The 20,370-nt window shown below is 53.4% G+C and overlaps 1 protein-coding gene across 9 annotated transcripts in view; it reads right to left on the reverse strand.

The window, feature by feature from the left end:
- Window positions 1-20,370, reverse strand: part of Lingo1 (leucine rich repeat and Ig domain containing 1) — a 266,682-nt gene that overhangs the window by 63,299 nt on the left and 183,013 nt on the right. For 7 of the 9 annotated variants that reach the window (XM_052761253.1, XM_052761245.1, XM_052761226.1 and 4 more), the window contains one exon: window positions 16,628-19,495. The exons of the other annotated variants lie outside the window; for them this stretch is intronic. In XM_052761253.1, coding sequence (XP_052617213.1) covers window positions 17,639-19,483 — 1,845 coding nt within the window. In that variant the 5' untranslated portion in view covers window positions 19,484-19,495 and the 3' untranslated portion in view covers window positions 16,628-17,638. Of the gene's footprint in view, window positions 1-16,627; window positions 19,496-20,370 lie in introns of those variants that run through there. 9 annotated transcript variants of the gene reach the window in all.

Below are 20,370 nucleotides of genomic sequence, written 5' to 3' on the forward strand. Positions count from 1 at the left end.
GAACACAGAAAATGATTTAAGGTATGTAAAGATGTTTTGGACTTCTGTCCCATTTCTATGTTCTTATAACACTGGAAATTCGGAAGTTCAGAGTTTTAGCATTGATAAATGGGGTTCTGATAAACTGATAGAGCACTGAATACTTATTATTCAGCCACAAGCTCAAATTTCCTCTGGTTGCCTTCTAAGTATAGACTTAGAGGTGTGTTTCAACAGGCTAAAACCAGGCTCTCTAGACATAGAAAAACGTTCATGCCTTTTAACCCAAACCCATAGCCTTTGCTAAGACACCAAGGTATGAATCTGTTCCAGAAGTTTTACAGACACCTGAATGTTTCCAGGGAAAGAGCGCTGCTTCTGCATCAAGGAATCTGGCCTGGTGGAAACTAATATTGAGTCTCTCCACAAACTGTCTGAAGGTCTTCGCCAATACAACCAGGGCACATCTCCATTCCATTCTTTCTGGCAGTCTTCACTCTTCCCGTGGCTACCCCATTCCCAGGGCTGGTGTTAATAATCTATTTCTTTTTCTTCTAGCAACTTGCCTTCTCCACTCCCTCCCAGAACAGATTCCTGAGGTCTCCAGGATGGGCGGTTAACTGAACGCCTCTTCACCCATACCTCCAGCTGAGTGTGAGCCCAGTGACTCCCGACTCCCCCTCCCCATGTTGTCCCATGCCAACAGGAAATAACCAGATTTTAACTAGTGCCCATATACCCAAGAAGGTCGGGATGTTCTTCTGGAATCTCCAGGTCAGTCCCATTTCTCTCTCTCCAAACCCCACTCTCTCAGAAAAACCACCCAAAACTCCAGTTCTATATTCCTGGCGGCTGTGGCAGCTCCTCCCTTGAAGCTTAAGCATTATAAGTGGTTACAAACCCAGCTTGTGGTGGACACGTCATCACCCAGCACCTACAGGGTATTTAAGCTCCCTCCTTTAGATTGGCCATGTGATTTTTTTCCTGCCCATTCCCCCGTTGCCTCGATCTCTGGGGGCTGGAGGAGTCACCCGGGAGTTGCTTTGTTCAGAATAAACCTGGTCTTTTACCTTTTAAATTTGGCTTGATCTGGCTTACTGTGTTGGCAAAGAAACCTATTATTGGGGTACAGAAAACTTATTAGGTGGTTCCTGCAGATAGCACAATGAAAGAGACCACCTAGCTCAGCTGGAGGAGGGGCTTAGGGGAGTCTTTCTGGAGGAGGTGACTTGAACACTTTAAAAATTATTATACTTTATTCATTTATTTTGTGTTTGTGTGTGGGGGGGGTACATGACATGGTGTGTGTGTGGAGGTCAGAGGACAACCTTTGGGAATTGGTCCTCTCCTTCTACCAAGTGGGTCCCAGGCATTGAACTCAGATCTTCTGGTTCGGTGGCAAGCACCTTTATATGCTGAACCATCTCTAAAGCACTATTTTAAAAAACACTAATAGAGATCTACTCCAGCTGTTTGCTCAACATAAATATAGCGGGGGGGGTCAGTGCAGTTGGTAGAGTGCTTGCCTAGCATGCATGCAGCCCTGTGTTTGATCTCCAGCGGTGCATAGGCCAGGCATGGTAGTGCATGCCTGTAACCTCTGCACTCTGGAGGTGAAAGCAGGGGATCAGAAATTCATTATCATCCTCAGCTATGCAGAGTTTGACGCCAGCCTGTGTTACAAGAGATCGTGAATAGAGAGGGGTCAGGAGCAATACTCAGGCCAGTGCCCTGCCACTGAGCCTTACTCTCCCTGCCTTGCCACAAAGTTTACAGGGCAGCCTGAGTGCACAAGGGGCAGGAGAGATTCTATCCAGAGGGGCAATGCAGATGAAAGGGTTGGAGACAGAACTGTACTTGAAATTCAGAATCCTCCCGCATAGGTGGGCGTCTGTAGGGGCAGCGGGAGAGGGAGTTGGGTGGGGGAGGATTTGAATGCTGAACTCAGGAGTCGGGGATAATGTTGGCCAAGTGATGGGAAATCTTTGAGGGTGGGAGGGGTTATACTTTGGTTTGGAGTGAGAGACCTGTGGCTCAGGGGAGTGAAGGTCTTGCTCAAGCTCCACAGACTGAGAGCTGGCTCCGGACCTCTGGGGCAGCCACTGCCTGCCTTTGATAACAGTGTTAATGACTCTAACTCACTTTAGTCCATTAAGGAGTCTTTATTGAGCTGGAGCAGGCGCCAGGAGTGCGTGGGTGTGAGCTGGTATGCAGGCGCCTAGAAGCCCTGCCCCCACAGGAGCTGGTCATCTGAGCCTCCTTGGACAGGATCTGAGGCCCCTGTCACCACCCCTGGGCTGCAGTCTCCAGGCATCCCTTCGGACTGGTCACTGTGGACACTTGGGACTAAGTTTCCGTCTTTTTCAGGGATGCCTGCTCTTAACTCCCATCTTCCATTGCTGCCACAGGTAAGGCAGCATCAGGAGAGGTTAGGGGGAGCCCGGGAACCCTGGCTGACGGTGGGGTTCTGAAAGGACCAAAAAGGGATGCTAACCAGAAGTGGTCCCAAGCTCAGCCTGGAATAGAATAATTCATGCATATGTATGAGACCTCATGATTACACACACACACACACACACACACACACACACACACACACACACACCCCAAATAATGCCCATGGGGTTGGCTGAGTTAGGCTTAGGACAAGGTCGGGAGCCCCCCCCCCCCCATTCCTCTGGCAGTATGATCCTGGTTTACCAAGCTGACAGAGCTGAAGGGACAGAGAGGACCTATCCTGCCTTGGTTCTGCTCCCGTTTCTGGCTATGGCACTGAGCCAATCCCCATCTGCAAGAAGCCTCAGCTTTTTCCGTCAGCATGGTAGTATCATGTCTCTGCTTGAGCCACCTCCTAGGGCTGTTCAGAAGGCAAAGCCAGAGCATCACTTCAGTGGACTTTCTGGGTGGCTTATTTAAGAGGTAGGGGTCTCCTGGGCTTTTGGGTGGGGTCCCAAGAAGTGTTGAAATATTTAATCCCATTTCACAGATGTAAAAACCAAGGCCCAGAGAAGTAGAGAGACAACTAAGACCACACTACCAAGCCCTATAGCCTGATCCTTGCCCCCAGGAGATGTCAGAGTCCCTGTACAGGGCTGCTTTTCCACAGCCTGGGTACCATGGTGCTCATTTGCTTCATCACCGTTTTGAGTGTCTTGTTTCCTTTTCTTTTCTGCCTCTGCTTCCTCATTTTTTTTTTTTTTAATTGAGACAGTCTTTCTTAACTCTTAGCCTAAGCTGGCTTCAAACTCACAGCAATCCTCCTGCCTCGTCTTCCTGAGTGCTGAGATTCTAGGCCTGTGCCGCCGAGCCCAGCTGCAAGGCATTTGTTTTTAGGTCTGTATGTGGGGTAGCCTGTGAGCAGGCTGCTGTCTGCCTGGGAGTATAAAGCTGACAAGAAGCGCTGGCAGAGTGTGGAAACTGTCAGCAGAGCAGCCGCCTGTGAAATTAACATGATATCAAAAGCGTCAATGTTTATTTACTGGAAATATCTGGACAGGATGCAGATCAGGCCTGCAGCTGGTGCCTGAGGGTGAGGGTCACCTCTGCCGGTCCCTCAGCAGCCACTAGGCCCTGCTGGCAGAACCAGATGAAGCCCTGGCCGAGACCTCCACTCTTCCTCACTCGCTGAGAATCGGCGCTCAGGGACAAACGGGGCTTTGGGGACATTTGTCCTATTATGGTTCTAGTGGATAGTGCGGGCTTTTCCGAGGCCTGCGCTCCCTGGGAGACTAAAGGGTTGACGCGGGGGAAACTCCTAGCCCTGCAGATCAACTTTCTTTTCTCCCCAGCCAGGTAGGGTCCGCTAGTTTTCCATGGACCCCCTAGCCTTAGCTGATTGGGCCAGGTTGATGACACCTGACTCAATTCAGCCAATCAGAATGTATGTTGTAGGACTTTGAAATCGGGGAGCCTTAGAGATTTGCTTGGAAAGCTGGGTGCTGAAATTGAGGTGTCTGGAGAGGAGTAGAACTGATGTACAGAGGGAACAGAGTCCAGAGCCGGCTCCCAAGTGGAAACCCCTTCCCCACCCTGGTGGTTTCCAGTTTGGGAGAGGAAAGACTGGACATTTAAGAGGTTTTTTTTTTTTTTAATGTGTTATTGCTGGGTGTGGTGGCGCACACCTTTAATCTCAGCACTGGGGAGGCAGCAGCAGGATCTCTGTGAATTCAAGGCCAGCCTGGTCTATAAAGAGAGGCCCTGGCTAATCAGGGCCACAGGACAAGACCCTGTCACAAAAAACTCCCTCCCAAACCCCCACCACCATCATCATCATCATCATCATCATCATCATCATTATCGTAGGGGAAGGAGGTGGTATACGCCACAGTGGGCATGGAGGTCAGAGGACTTTGTAAAAATCGGTTCTCTCCTTCCACCTTTACACGAGTTCTGGGGACTGAACTACTTTTTCAGTAAGTGAGTGTCTTGATTCACCCAGCCATCCAGCTGACTCCAAAGACTGGCGGATCTTTCTGCAATCATTCTTCTTCTTCTTCTTCTTCTTCTTCTTCTTCTTCTTCTTCTTCTTCTTCTTCTTCTTCTTCTTCTTCTTCTTCTTCTTCTTCTTCTTCTTCTTCTTCTTCTTTTTCTTCTTCTTCTTCTTCTTCTTCTTCTTCTTCTTCTTCTTCTTCTTCTTCTTCTTCTTTTGTTTTTTGAGACAGGGTTTATCCATGCAGTTTTGGTGCCTGTGCTGGATCTCGCTCTGTAGACCAGGCTGGCCTCGAACTCACAGAGATCTGCCTGACTCTGCCTCCCCACTGCTGGGATTAAAGGTGTGCGCCATGGCCGCCCAGCGCAATCATGCTTCTTAACATTTCACTGTAATCTTATGCTCATTCCAAGGACACTGGTCCTGGGACAGAGACTGACTGTGAGCAAAGTGACAAGAAACTGAGTTCTTGGAAGGATGAAAAGGCCACCACTCATGATATATACAGTAACAAAGTCAGGAATTCTGTTGTGTCCTCAGACCTCTCAGCCCATGGAGAGGCAGGCTTGGGGGACCCCAGAGGAAAACAGATCCATGTTCTGTTTCTTGTGGGTTCATTCCCTTGCTGGCCTCTGCTCCTCCAAGGGTCTGTAGTTGGAGGAAGGACTTGTGATTCACACACCTTCCCCAGCTTCCCTCTTGACAAAACCAAATTCAAACATCCCAGGGGAGGGTTCTGATCAGCTGCCCGTGGTTAAGGCAGGGGATGATTTTCAACAGCAAGGACAAGTGGATATGACCACTTGTGGGTCAGGTGCCCTCTCATAGACCAGGCATGAGTAGGGCAGGGAGTCCTATCAGACTACAGTTCCCACTCACCCCATTCGGTCAGGGGGTGGGGAGGCACATCTCACAGAGCTGAGGCCCTGTGATCAGACAGAATAAGAGCTGTCCATTCTGTTTCCCCAGCACAGGAGTGGGGTGGGATCAGGCCAAGAGGACGACCAGAGAGAACTAACTGGCCTCTATTGCTGACAAATAAATGCACAAAAACTGACGTTACTCCTCCTTTGCTGCGTGCAAGTTTCCATGGCTTGGGCTGACTTCCCTCTGTGACTGGGTTGCATACCTAGTGTGCTGATGTGGTGGAAAGGGTCCTCTGCATGTGTTCTGATCCTGTAGGGGTGGGCCTGGCCTGGGAAACATTGATTTAGGCAATGAGAGTCGCCTGAATGAGACCAAAGGAGTGGACATCCTCAGAGAGGGACTAGGCATGGGAAAGTGGCTAACACTGGCCTTGAACATTGTTTGCACATTCCAAACACCCGGGGAGTTCTTGAGCCGCCTGCGGTCCGGGCAGGAGTCAAGGGTGTGTTTGTCTGTTTAAAGCTACCTGTGACTCCAACGGGCAGCTGGAGCCCAGCCCCAGATTCGGGGGTGGGGGAGGGGAGGCATCACTTTCATTCCACCCACATTCCTGCTTCAAGACTTTGTCCTTCCCACAGCCCAGAAGAGGAAGCCTTCACTGCCTCCTGGTCCTGTCCTGGCTGATTGGACCTAATCCTGGCCTGACAGCTCCCTCTGGGAGTCTACAGCTAAACACAGAAGCTGGTGAGTTGTCCCGGGGGACTGGGGAAGCTGAGGCTGCCATCTCAGGATAACAAGCTCAGTCATGCATCCCCTGACTGGGCAGCTCTACAGAGAGGGACAGGTGACTTGAGCTCTGTGCAGCTACAAATGGAGCCAAGGTGAAAGAGAGGGAGCACGTCCCGTCCCCGTTCGCTAGCCTGGACTAGGCTTCCGTGAGCCAGTGTTCCACAGGAACACCCCACACACACTCACCGCCCCCCTCAGAGACATCTGCAAATAGGCTGTTGTTCTAGCAGTCAAGTGGTATGGGAACACAGACAGCCCTCGGAGTTGGCACACAGGGCAGCCTAGGGTTCTTACTCCGTTTCCTGAAGGGCCTACTGTAGGACAGCAGCTGGCACCTACTGGGCACACCTCACAAGCCTGGTTCTTTTCCTGGACATGGTATCCAAGTTTGCCAACAGTCCCATAAGGGGGAGCCGTGATCTTCCTTTCTTTTTTTGCTGAGAAGAGCGGTAATGTGCCTCAGGGTGCCTGCAGATTAGTGCAGAGCGGAGGCTTAAGCTGATGTGCCAAATCACTTCCAACTGATCTCACCAGAAGCCAATTATGTAAAGCAGGGCTGAGGGCAGTTCCTGCTGTGATAAAGGAGTGGGGGGCTGCTGCTTGCCTGTCCCCCAGAGTGAGATAGGACAGGAGAGCAGGGGTGGGGGACTGACCGTTGAGGAAACTCCTTTGGGCCTGTGTCCCCGGAAGGTAGGTAACAGCAGTAGAGGAAAGAGGTAAGGCGCAGTCTATGTATGTACAAGGCATTCAGGACGTGAGCGTTATGGTCCCTCTGATGGACTGTAGTCCCAATCAATAGCTAATTGACAGGCCACAGAGCGCTTTGGGACCCACGGGCTCTTCCCACCCTGTCCTGTGTGATTTCTCACTATACCTGCTACTCATATCTCCTCTCTCCGATGTATCAATGTATTCATTGGCTTGAGTCTTACTGACTAGGCTAGGGATCAGCTTGTCTCTGCTTCCGCTGTACTGCGTTACAAGTGTGTCATTGCTACAGGGTTTTGGTTTGTGTGTGTGTGTGTGTGTGTGTGCCGGTTCTGGGGATTAAAAAAATCAGGTCTTCATGACTGCATAGCAAGTACTTTACGGAGCTATTTTCCCAGCCCTCTCCCTACATTTTTCAATGTTTCCCATGGGCCACTGGCTGCTCGCTCCCCCCCACCCCGGGCCCCCCCTCCCCAGCGTGCCCCAAGCTCCCCAAGGGTAGGGACTCGGCTTATCATGTTCTTCCTAATACCCCTTGTGTTTCTCCGTGACTGGGGGAAGTAGGGACCCAGTGTGGAAGGAAGGAGGAAGAACTGTTCCAGAGCTAGTTCCTGACTCTGTGGACCGTCCAGGATGTGTCTAGGTATACACTATCGTGTACAAATCCAGACTGGATGTGGCATGGGAGGGTCTAAAGCCTCATCCTATAGCCAGTGTCTTCTTAGGTGGGGAACAACTTCCCCTTCTGGCAGGAGCGGGTGAAGCTTCCTAGAGCTGGAGGCAATGGATCATGAAACAGAGAATGTGCTAGAATGCAGAGCCCGGCCTAAGACCCTAGTAGAAACCATGCTTACTTTTTTTTTTTTTCTTCCCAGAGCTGAGGACCGACGCTCTACTACTGAGCTGAATCCCCAGCCCCCCCACCCCATGCTTACTTTTAATATAAAGGAGAGCAGGCATGCTTGTCCACTCAATAGGAAAATGACAGTCAGGACTGCTGATTTCACCCCGATGGGACAAATCTCTCATCTGGGCAGGGCACCTGGTGGCAGAAGAGCTCTGAGTGTGTGGTAGGGACAGACTCTTCTTGTGTGTCTACAAGGCTCTCGCTTTAGTGGTCCGTGGTTGTTCTGCACGCTTTGAAAAGAGACTGGGTACTGAAAGCCGTGGGAATCTGCACGAATCATAACAGTAGGGGCAAACATTTATTGGACACTTACTCTGTGCCAGACCCAGCTCTAAGGGCCTCGAAGGCACGATCTAATTCACTCCTCACAAGCTGAGTGGGCAGCTTGCCACAGCCACACAGCTGGCTGGTGGCAGAGCCAAGATTTGGACCCAGCTCTCTTGGCTGCAGACCCTGCGCTCTGAAATCCCAACTTCCTGACACGCTGTATTTCAATGGGTCCAAAACACTCAAGGTCTGGCCTCACCTGCTCCCCGTGTTAGCAGAACCCAAACTAGGGCATTTGTTTATGGGAAGGCCTAGACCACGAACTGAAGTTTGAAGTTTGCCATAAAAACTGTGTGTGATGGGTTTGGGGATATAGCTCAGTGGTAGAGCACTTGCCTAGCAAGCGCAAGGCCCTGGGTTCGGTCCTCAGCTCCAGAAACAAACAAACAAACAAACAAACAAAAACAAGTGTGTGTGTGTGTGTGTGCGCGCACATGTGTATACACGCACACAGGTATATACAGTCAGGGGAGAGTTGGGGACCATGGCTTCTCTGGCCAGTCTTCTCACCTGTTCCCAGCCCATCTGGAGGGATGGGCACCATTGTGGTTCATTTTCATCTGGGTGCTCCCGAGCTGCCTTAATCACACTAGCCCCCAGCCTCCCCACCTTTTAAGACTGAGGGCCAAGGCACACAGGTCCAAAAGGCAGTGTGGGGATGGGATCCTAGGACCATGCCCCCTCCCTAGCCCCTCCTAGCAAAGCCAGGCAGCTCAGGCTGGTTGCCTAGGAGACAGTGCTCAGAGTATACTCATTGGTTGTCCCAGGCTCTGAGGATGAAAATGAGGAGGCTCTGGGCTAAGGCTACCATGTATGCAAATGTTGTGTTTGGCCCTGTGTGTGTGTGTGTGTGTGTGTGTGTGTGTGTGTGGTTTTGTGTGGATGAAATCTGCTGTCCTGTCAGTGTGAGAAAATGGGAGGCTGTACAGATGTGAGTTCCTTGTTGTGTGTGTGTGTTTGCTGGTGTGGGGTGTGTGTGTGTGTGTGTGTGTGTGTGTGTGTGTTTGCTGGTGTGGTGTGTGTGTGTGTGTGTGTGTGTGTATACTCACTTTGGACGCTGCCTCCCCCAATTCTTCCCTCCTTAAATTGTGAAATGTGTCACTCTTATGCTCAAGAATGCACTACAGCTCCCATTGCACAGGCAATGCTCTATCAAACATCCTGCCTCAGCTTACCCAGCCATCACCCCATATCTGTCCTTCTCTCCACAGAAACGTCACGTGCCAATAGGAGGGAAGAGTCTCTCTAACGCAGGGAGATCTCAAAAGCAAGAACAGAACATTGAAGTAGGTTTTCATTTTAAACCAGAGGACTTGGAGCTGAGGGTCTGGGACCCTTTGAAAAGCCAGTACCTGTTTGCAATCTGCCCCCCCCCCCCCTGCATGAATGGTTACTGTACCCTAACCTGCCTCTGCTGGTGGGCCTCTGGACTTCATAGCTAGCTATACATGCAGTCCCCAGGTGAGACCTCTCGTGAACTCCCCTACAGGTATACTGGGAAAGCTGCTTTTGTGGGGCCCAGCTGGGCTCTGGGAACCCATCCTGCTCTGCTGGTCTCCTCTGCTCATGTCCTCACTATGGGACAGTTCACCCATCCCTCTAACCCACACCCCTGAAAGTCCTTTCTGCCTGGGTGACTGCAGGGACCCATCAACCTAGCACTGTCCCTGTCCTTTCCAGCTGCGCCACACGAGAAAGGCAATAGTTGTCCTCCTGGCTCCTGGTCAGCCAGGACCCAGCCCTGGCTCTGGCTGTGGGGCCTGCTACCCTCCCTGCTCCCAGGGGCCAGAAGACTCTAGCTGCTTCTCATCTGGTCCCCATCTCAGCTGTACAGGAGTGGGGGGCGGCGGCGGCGGCGGGGGGGGGGGGGGGGGGGGGGAGGCAGAGGGGCGGGACTCATCCCAGGTGGTAGATGGTTAGTAGGTTTTGGAGGAAGAAGACACCGGGGTGGGTAAGGAGGCCTCCAAGGTATGTGAAAGGCTGTTTGGATGAAAGGCCTCTGGGGACTCTGTATGGAATAGCATTTGAGGCAGTGTGGGAAATAGGCCAGAAAGGGCCCCAGGGCTGGGGCAGGTGGAGGGGCTACAGGTCTCCTGTTGTTCTAGGTGACTGTCAAGGTAGCATGGCATCCTGCTGATGAGGATTTATGGGCCAGACACAGTCCATCTATTGGAATTGTTGCTTCTGCTGTCATGGGCAGGTCAGGCTTGAGTGTGAAGGGATCCCGTGAGGCCAGGGAGGAAGCTGGAAGCTGGAAAGGGGTAGATGGTGTTGGTTTCTCTCAGGCTCTTGGGAAAGATAGGTTCAGAGATGTTTAGGAACTTGTCCAAGGTCACCCCACAAAGCATGTCCACTTCTAGTGCTGGGCCGTGGACAGGCACAGGAGAGACTCCGCCCGGCCTGCTTTGCCCTCCAGCAGTGGGTGCTGCTGTGGAGGGCCGCTCCATTTCTACCCAGCTTTATTCCTTGTGTCCTTGGAGTGTCCCTTATGAGGCTGTGGAGCTGGCAGGTAATGGAGGGCCAAGCTTTACTGTGTCCATGTCTCTCTTTACGACGCCATATTTTTTTTAACGAGCTATGTAAATGTCTGCGAGTCAGAACAAAGTCAGGGCCCTCCAGCTAGCCCCTCCCCCCACTTGCCTGACCTTGTGTGTCTTGTGGGAGAGTTTTCTGAGGGCTGTGGTGGTGGCCTCCTTGTGGCCACTTCCTGGTTCAACTAGGATCAGAGCGGGGGGGGGGGGGGGGGGGGGGGGGGGGGGGGGGAGGGGGGGGGGGCTGCTGCCGAATGACTCCTTCGGTGACCTTGGCCCTGTCAATTCCCTCCCTGTACCTCGTCTACACAGTGGGAATGCAGAGCATTTTGTCCTCTCGAAAACATCACGGTACCACTTCGCAGCCCTGGGCGCTGGCTGGGCCCCTCTGAGACTTTGGTTTCTCATTGTCAAAACAGGCTGAGCACCACTTCAGTGCCGGTGAGCCCTGGGCTCTGTGTGGGCATGGGATGGTCACAGAGAGGACCCCCCACCCCGCTCCTGCCTGGTCTTCCCTTCCTTTGGATTCTTCCTCTTGTTCCCTGGAATATTCTGCAACACCATCCCAGGAAGGTGTCCCCACAGTACAGAGGGTCTGGGAACAAGGATGGAGCTGATGAGGGTGCTCAGAGAACCAGGCTGTGGTCCTCTGGACTCAAAGGAGCTGGGGGAAGAGAGGGTCTGGGACTGTGCTGGGGCAGCCCTCAGTCTCTGTGTCCCCAGAGGCCTCCCCAACCCTCCCTGGCACAGTAACATCAGGGTTGGGGGAGGCAGATTACGTCATAACAGGAGGCCATAAATCCCTTTGTAGGGTGAGCAACCAAGCTCCTGTGGAGAGCTCTGGCCACCTCGGACTGCACTGCATGGTCACTGTGTCCCCAGCTCCTGGCAGATGCCAAGGCCAGATTGCCAGGCCTTCAGAACAGATGCTAAACCTTATGTCTTGTATTCTGATCAGAGTTCTACATTCTACAGAGGTGCCAGGTGGTCCAGGAGAATTAACTGGTACAGATACTGACCATGGGTGTTCACATCCACTGTGTTCACCTACCCACACCACAGCATGCTTGCTACCAACACCTCATGCACCCATGAAAGACAGACAGAGGTGGGGTAGCTGTGCCCACTTCATGGATGGGAAGCATGCATTGGGAGTGCTTCAGAATGAGCCCTGGCTTTCAAATCGACCTCAAGATGGGCCTAGGCGTCCTTTCTACCCCCCAGCCCTCCAGGTTCACCTCTGAAAGGGAGTATGTTAGAACTTCTTCAGATTAGGAATTATAGAAGAAAACGGAGGGACGGCTTGTAGCCTAGTCCCCACACAACCCTGGCTCAACTGTGACTGTCGGGATTACTGCCCCTGCCTCTGCTGCAGCTGCCACAGAAAGGACATTGTACCAGGGAATGACAAGGCCAGTCAGTCCTTGCCTCTCTACGGTCCCTGCAGTTGTCAGCACTCTCGGAGTCCCCTGCTCCTGAGGAAACTGTAGAGGCCTGTATATCAACGGATGCATCCTTCAAGGACCAAGGGACTATAGACGTTCCTGCAGAAGGCAACTCCCAAGGTCTGGAAGCATCCTTCATGTCTTGATTATCTTCTAGTATGAGTATGCAGCTCCTCCTGTCAGGCTAGACTCTCTCCTCCCTTGAGACCGAGGAGCCTGTGACACACCCCAGACAACAGAAGGAGCCCATATGCTTGTATGGAACATTCTGGCCCAGGCCTCAAGACCCTTGGTGGCTTCCATTACACTGTGGTAGAGGGGAGCCTCCAAGAAGATGGTATTCGAGTCTGGATGGACCATGTGGAAACAGAAGCCAGTTGTCCCCAGCCTTTCCAGCCTGCCTTAATAAGGCAACAGACATGGTCAGAAACTACCTTGGGTCTTTCAGCCCCCCCAGTCAAGTCTCCCCTGGTAGACGTCCCACAGGACAGAGATAGGCTGCTGTCCGCTCCAAGCTCTGCCCTAGTTCTGGAAGGGGGAATACCAATACATGATTGTGACTTGAAACCACTAAGTTTTGGGGGTAGCTGTGCAGAAACAGGAAATTCTACCCCCACCCCCACCCCCACCCCTCAGGCCCTTCTGTGAATTCTTTACCCAATCTGGCCTCTGCAACTCCTTAGCCACAGTTGATTGGACAGCCAAGGCATTGGCTGGTAGGTGACCAATCGGATTCATTTTCTTTGCGACTATGACTGAAGAGATGAGAGACTCTAATAAGCTATACTAGGAAGCAGACTGGAGTTGGGGATTTCCTAAGAGCAGGTGGGAGTGAGGGAGTGAGGGAGTGAGGGAGTGAGTTTCTGTCTTGTATGCGTTGTTATCGCAGGGAGGGTTAGTCACTCCCTGGTGGTCTGTGCTGTCCTTGATTGTATGTTTTTTTTTTTAATCTGCCCCCCCCCCCCAGGCTGGCCTTGAACTCATTACATAGCTGAGGATGACCTTGAACTCTAGATCCCCCAGCCTCTACTCCTGGGATTACCAGTGTGTTCCACTCACTTATATGTGGTCGCAGGGATTGAACCAGGGGCCTTGCTACATAAGCACTCTACCAGCTGAGCTGCATCCCAACCTCCGTCCTTGCCTTGTGCCACAGGAACCCTGACAGCAGCCCTTAAGAGTCTCAAAGCTGCCGGGCGGTGGTGGCGCACGCCTTTAATCCCAGCACTTGGGAGGCAGAGCCAGGCGGATCTCTGTGAGTTCGAGGCCAGCCTGGGCTACCAAGTGAGTCCCAGGAAAGGCGCAAAGCTACACAGAGAAACCCTGTCTCGAAAAACCAAAAAAAAAAAAAAAAAAAGAGTCTCAAAGCCTCTTGACCAGCTAGCGACAGGACTTCCCCAGGGACCCTGATGTCAGTCAAAGGTCCATCCTGCCTCTTCCCTTTGCTGTGTGTAGCCCCTTCTCATAGGTACTCACAAACATGGCCCTGCTCACAAACATGGCCCTGCCCTTTAGGGCCTTGGGTATGACTATTCTATCCTAAGCAGGGAGACTGGTGTCCATGTCTGTTCTTACTTCCCCACACAGTTAGGTCTCTAGGAGCCATATGCAGGGGATGACCCGGCTTGGCTTCCAACTGACCGCAGCAAGTCCTACAAAGTCCTTAACACTCCAGTTCCTGGGTTCAGCCACCATTCCCCTGCTTGCCCATTAGGCTAATCACGGCAATCACCAGTGTTCCCCAAATCATACAACATTATCTTTAATATTCCAAGGTACCCTAAAAATAGGATTCTGGACCCCATTTTGTACAGGGGTCTCAGTGGTGATGGGATTTGAACTCTAAAGCCTGTGGTCTACCTGCCTCTGCTGTCTGCCTCTGGTGGGTTACTCTCCCTCTCTGAGCCTCACGTGACATATCAGGGGTAAATAGAAAGAGGAACTCTCTGCACCCTCTAGGGCTTATCTCCTGGGGGTCAGCTTGGCCTGGTCCATTTGCTTTGTGGGGGTAGCCCCATCATCTCTCTGTCATGCCCTGCTCCTAGAGTGGCTTTGGTTCCATCCCTTGGAAAATGGGTGGATGCTCAGGATTCCAGATCTTGTCCTCTCTACCCCAAGAGCTTCCTACCGCTTCTTCCCTTGGTCTCAGGTGGACAGGTTAGTTAGTTGGGCACAGCTCCCTGCTGCATTTGGGATGGCAGGACACCCCAGCAGGGCCACAGGTGCAGCCCCCACCCCCGGTTCTGTATTTGGGACAGCAGGACATCCCTGCAGGACTCCAGGTGCAGGTCAGGACCCCAGAATTATGATAGAGTGTAGGTGCAGGGGGCCAGAAAGTCTTTGATTCTGCCTGCCTCTGGGTTCAGGTTCCAGGCCAGTGCCTGTGTATCCTTGGTAGGGTCTCTGATGCTCCTGTGTCCCTTCCAGAGGCTACTGGGCATTCCAGGATGCCCCTTGAGCCCTAGTGAGGCTTATGGCAGTCCTGGGGGAGAGTACCTTCCTCTGCAGATGACACTTTCCACAGTGAAGAGGCTGTGCCGAGACCCACCAGCCTTCTAGCTTCCAGACCAACCAACCCTGTCCTATGACCCCGGGCACTCCTCTCCCAAACTGACTCTTTCCAACCTGATAGCAACCTAAGAATTTTCTCATGTCCCTGAGTTTCTGTGGGAACCATTTCTGTAGCCAGGAGTAAATTAGTGCCTTGGCCCCATTACTCTAGCAGCACCTGAGGCATCCCAGAGATCATGTGACAATTCCATATGCAGCTTCTTGGAGAGGAAAGAGGGTGTACTAGCTCAGCCTCCAGACTGGATGGCAGAGAGCCTGGGCTCTGGGCTCTCTCAGGAGATGGCAGGCCTACAGGGTTCTACATAAGCATCATGCAATATGACTAGCCTCTTGATGTAGACCACTTACATGCTAAGGACCCTACATATCCCAGCCTCTGTGGTTTCCCATTGAATTCTCTTCTTCCTGCATGGCTGAGAAGCCCTGAGCCAGGATGAGAAGGCTATGGCTCAGAGTCTGGAAGCAGACCATGGTCTAGTCGCTTAGAGGCTGACCAGCTTCAACTAAGTACCGGCATCCCTGGTCCTCATTCTCTGTATGTGTACAAGAGCTGGATTTGACAGTAATCAACATTACCACCATAGTACCAGTCATCAAACATACCTCTTTCTCATTTGATCCTTCTCACCCAGCAAAAGCAGTAAGATCAAGACTAGGCATGGTGGCACATATCTTTAACCCAGCACTCGGGAGGCAGAGGCAGGTGGTCTGTGAGTTCTAGGCCAGGTAGGACTACATAGTGAGACCTGACTCAAAAAAAAAAAAAAAAAAGGATCTTTATTCTGCAGGTGAGGACCTTGGGCTTGGAGGATCATCCTGCCTAGCTGTGAGGGACAGAATTAGAACTTGAACACAGACCGGACCTTAGACCTCAGAACTTTGTAATGACCTGTCTAAGCTTCCTCTGGGGATCTCCACTGAGTCCTGTAGGAGGTCACCAGAGGGCTCAAGCCTTGTTCAGAACCAGGGCAGTCCTGGGCAAGGCTGGCTATAGCCTTAGACATCAGCCAAGCTGGGAGCAGAGCCCTGGCAATGATGTCCGAGGAATGAATGAATGAATGAATGAATGAATAAATGAATGAGTAAAGGACCAAGTGCTCATTTCAGGCTTTCTCACCAGACATGCTGCTCCCTCCCAGGCCTTGGTTTGGAGGTGGGAGCCCACTGGATGAGCTGCATTCTGGCAGTTTCTTGATACCGAGGAGAAACTTCCCTATTGTTCTCTGGCTTTGCTCAGCTGGGTCTGTGCCCCTTGGTCTCTGCATCGCTACAGCTTTCCCTTAGCCAGAGGATGCACGGGAGGCAGGAAACCCTGGGCCCACAGGGCTGAACAGAAGCTTTCCATAGGAGGAAGCACCAACTTGGAGTGGAAAGGCCGGTGTCCCTGGCCCGTGCCCTCCCTGCCCATAGACACGAGGCACAGTGCATGCTAGGTCTGCTGACCAAGCTGTGGTTAGCTTTTCAGTCAGGCCCAAAGGATTCTTTCTAGGAAAGTGACAGACGACCACTCACTTGCCACTCTGTTGCCCAGGACAACCTTCTCCATGGCCGAGTTGGGAGCATTTAGATTTGATTTGAACAGTATGGTCTAGGTGGAGGTTATTGTCTGGCTCTCCTGGTCAGCTCATGGGCAGCTGGGTCCCAGACCCAAATCCAAGAGACCCCTGCCGAGTCCAGGATAGGTCCAGAGCATGGCCTAGTGGAAGGATTGATAGAGCTAGGTGACAGACTGTCTCCAGACTGCCCCAGAATGGCCTCCTACCCTGAGGGCTCTAGGCAGGAAGTAGCAGACAGTCAGTAAATAGTTGTGGATATAAGACTTGGAGAGAGATGGCACTCCCAATATCGGTACATGTCCAGGCCAAAGCTGGCTTCTGTCTAGGGGGCCTCCTGGTCAGAGGTAGAAGAATCTACCATGCACTGTGGAGCTAGAACCCTGACTCTCCAGCCCAACCAGTGTCCTAGGAGGAGCCTATGGGAGGCCCAAGAGCTGCCCCCCCTTCCCCAGCCCTGACCCCATAGGGATCCCATCCCACAGTGAGAGAATAATGACCATAATGAGAGCAGTCACCCACACATGTGCACAGCGCTTTACAGATTACAAAGTGTTTCACATACATCATCTCATCAGTTCCTCACAACAGCCCTGTGAGGTAGGCAGGGCAGGGATAATGTTCCCATTTGTACAGATGTGGAGACTGAGGCCCAGAGTGGGCCAGTGACCTGCTTGAGTCACACAACAGTGAGCAGCAGAGCTGGGACCAGAGGAGAAGACTCGGGCCTGCCTCTGGCTCCTGACTCTTTCCACTGACTGTGCTGTTCCCCCCAGGAGGACCCCAGCCGGTCCCAGTTTCAGCCACACCCAAGCCTGGCCCCCACCTCCCCTGGGCAGTGCTGCCCGGCAGCCAGCAGACAAGCCCTACCCACACCGGGCAGTCCTGTCCGCTCCCCTACTTTTTGTAAAAAGCTAGAGCTGGGCCCTGGAGCTGGGCTGCCACCCATGGCTCCAAATGGTGCCTAGCAGAGTGGGCCAGAGGGTGGGGCTGGAATCTCCTTCCCTGTTTTCCTGAGTGATCCCTCCCCACAGGGGAAGAGAAGAGAGAGGAGGAAGAGGAGGAGAAAGAGAAAACAAGAAACTGAGTTGGAAGAAGGCCCCGGGGCCATCAGGACATCAAAAGTTTGCATTCCGACTAGCTATAGGAAATAGTTTTTTTTCTTTTTATTATTTCAAGTTTTCATAAAAATCCATAATTATTGAAACCCAAGTTACAGAGGAAGTTTGTAACTTTTTTTTTTAATTGAATTATTGACTCTGCCGTGTGTCGGTTTATCGGCTTTGGATTCGTCTGTCAACTCTGGCCCCTGTGCAGGTGGGGTCCTCAGGCCTGGCCTTCTGAAGTCCTGGTAGAAGGAGGGCAGGCGGTGAGGGCTGGCGAGGCAGCAGGGGCACGTGGAGGGAGGGGGAGAGTGGGTGAGGAGGGCAGGGAGGAGGTGGGAAGGCCTGGGAGTGAGTGGGCAGCAGCCCGGCTCCTTCCCTGCCCAGTGTTCCCCTGGGGGTTCCTGGGCCCCAAACCCCGCCCCTTCCTCATATCATCTTCATGTTGAACTTGCGGGGCGCATCAGCGGAGCTGATGCCTGCGTCCGATTTCCGGGGCACGTACTCAATTTCGATGTTGTGCTTTGTGTTGCCTTTGCCCCGGCTCCAGAGAAACAGCAGCACCAGGCAGAAGAGGACAACGCCTAGGAAGGAGATGAAGCCCATGGTGGTGGCGATGATGAGCGTCTTGATGTCGAAGGGGAAAGGCACGGTGGCGCGGGTGCTGTTGGCCTCTCCCTCGCCTGGCTGGTTGGAGATGAAGGCGAACGTCTTGTTGGGCTGATGGGGCCAGTCGGGCGAGTAGCTGCGCACGTGCAGGTGGGCGGGCATGGAGTCGTTGCCGCCAGCGTTGGCTGCGATGCACAGGTACGTGCCGTTGTCCTGTACCTGGGCGTAGCGCACCTCCAGCGTGCCATCAGGGAAGACTGTGAGCCGCCCATTGCTCTTAGCCGAGACCAAGTGCTTGCGGGGTGAGAGCCAAAGGATGGCTGGAGGAGGGTCGCCATCCGCTCGGCACACAAACTGCACCGTGTGGCCCTCGTCCACGAACACCTGCTGTGCCTTGCGGTCCCGGATGTGGGCCCTGCGGCAGGTGAAGTAGTTGGGTAGGAGTACATCCGGGAAGTCCTTGAATTCCTTGCCCTGGACGAACTCGGGCGTGGCGCAGGTCGGTTGCTGCCTGTTGAAGTTCAGCCGCCAGCGGCGCCGGAATACCCACAGTAGCCGGCAGTCACAAGCCAGGGGGTTGGAGTCCAGGATGAGTGTCTCCAGGTTGCCCACTGAGTGGAAGGCCGACTCCTCCAGGGTGGTCAGCTGGTTGCCGGAGACATTGAGCACACGTAGGTAGTTGAGCCCACGGAAGGCATAGGGCTCCACCACGGCCAGCTGCCCACCCACCAGCTGGATCTCCTGCAACCGCAGCAGCTCATGCAGCATGGAGCCTTCGATGGTACCGATGGGGTTGTAGGAAAGATTGAGGAAGCGGAGATAGACCAGATGGCGAACGGCCAGATAGGGCACGGCGGTCAGGTTGCAGTGCGTGATGGACAGGGATGTCAGGTTGAGGCCGTAGAGGCAGTTGGGGGTCATGGTATCCAGGTAGGGCCAGTGGGAGATCTCCAAGACCTTGAGTCGGTACAGCCTCTTGAAGGAGTAGTCCCTGATGGCATTGATGTTGAGATGTCGCAGCCGCAGGACGATGAGGCCGTGCAGGTGGGAAAGTGCCTCGGTGGGGATGGAGGTCAGGTTACATTTCTCCAGGGTCAGCTGCTCCAGGCTGTTGAGGCCGCTGAAGGCTCGATGGGAGATGTAGACGAGGTCGTTGTCACCGACCTCCAGTGACTTGAGGTTGTATAGGTCTTGGAACATGTAGTCCAGCAGGATGACAATCTTGTTCTCACTGATGTCCAGCTTGGTCAGGTTGCTGAGGCCGGTGAAGACGCCCAGCGGGATGAGCTTCAGGCGGTTGCTCCGCAGCCCCAGCGTCCGCAGGTTGAAGAGGTTGTTGAAGGCGCCGGGCTCCACGGCGCTCACGATGTTCTCATTGAGCTCCAGCTCCTCCAGGTGTGGGAAGCTGGCGAACTCGTCCTGGTTGAGGGTCTTGATGCGGTTTTTGCCCAGGTCCAGCAGGCGAGTCTCGGTGGGGATGCCCTCGGGCACCACCACTAAGCGCTTTCGGTGGCAGAGCACTGCTCGGTCCTGCGCTGAGCACTCGCAGCGGGGCGGGCAGCCGGTGGCAGAGCCTGACAGGGCGGAGCCCAGTACCAGCAGGAGGATGGGCTGCCAGCAGGCCAGGAGGGGGCTGGGCATGCTTCTCAAGCCCCCCACCAGCATCCTCTCGCTCACCTGCAGCGGGAAAGCAAGCACAGGAGAGAGGCGGCCGTAAGCAGGCAGTGTGTGGCTGGGCCCCCACCTCATGCCCATCCCAGACGGAAAGGTGGCAGAGGAGGGGCAGTGCCATCTCCTTTAGGGTATTCACAGACAGTTTACTCTAAGCATGTCCTGAGTCTCAACTCACCCAGAGCCTCATCAGCGATAAAGCCAGGCTTGGTGAGCCACCCAGATTCACAGAGGCTCAAGGCCAGGTTTCTGGGAATAGTCCTGCAGGGGAAGGAGAACGCAACTGGACCCAGCCCACAGGGCAAGGACTCCTGAGGCTGCTGGGTACTCTACCCTGGCAGACACCATGATATGTTCCACTCAACTCTGCCACTGAGTCCTGGGTGGCCTACAAACCCTGGGTACCCGTAGAAGGTACCAAATTTACTCCAGGATGGGGCACCATCCAGAAGCCAGGACCCAGCCAGGAAGTCTCAGCACCTGAAGATCTCACTCGGGGTCCTGTGGATCCTGTGAGCTCTGGACTACCTCTTCTGCAAGGACCCTGATCCGATCAGCTATTCAACCCAGGACAGGAGGGCTTCCTGGCCTTACCGTGCCGTTCTTCCTAGAATGTCGCTTCTCTAGACTGCAGAAACTCTGTTTTGAAGACCCAGCTAAGCCTGAGAAGTCTTAACTGACTCCCAAGACGAAGGATTCCCCCTTCAGAAGTCCTGTCCATGTGCCTCTCTGGGTTCCCACCACCAGGTTCCTCCAGTTACTGGTCTGACCTCTAAGACGAGGATAGGCAGTCTCAGAGGTGCCCGCCCACACTGGAGCACTGAGCATACAAGACTGGTTAAGCTGGGTCCTAAGACTTGCTGAACTTGGTGGGAGGTGAC

The sequence above is a fragment of the Peromyscus californicus genome, unplaced genomic scaffold, assembly GCF_007827085.1.
Source record: "Peromyscus californicus insignis strain IS unplaced genomic scaffold, ASM782708v3 Scaffold_11__1_contigs__length_118956290, whole genome shotgun sequence".
Lineage (NCBI taxonomy): Eukaryota > Metazoa > Chordata > Mammalia > Rodentia > Cricetidae > Peromyscus > Peromyscus californicus.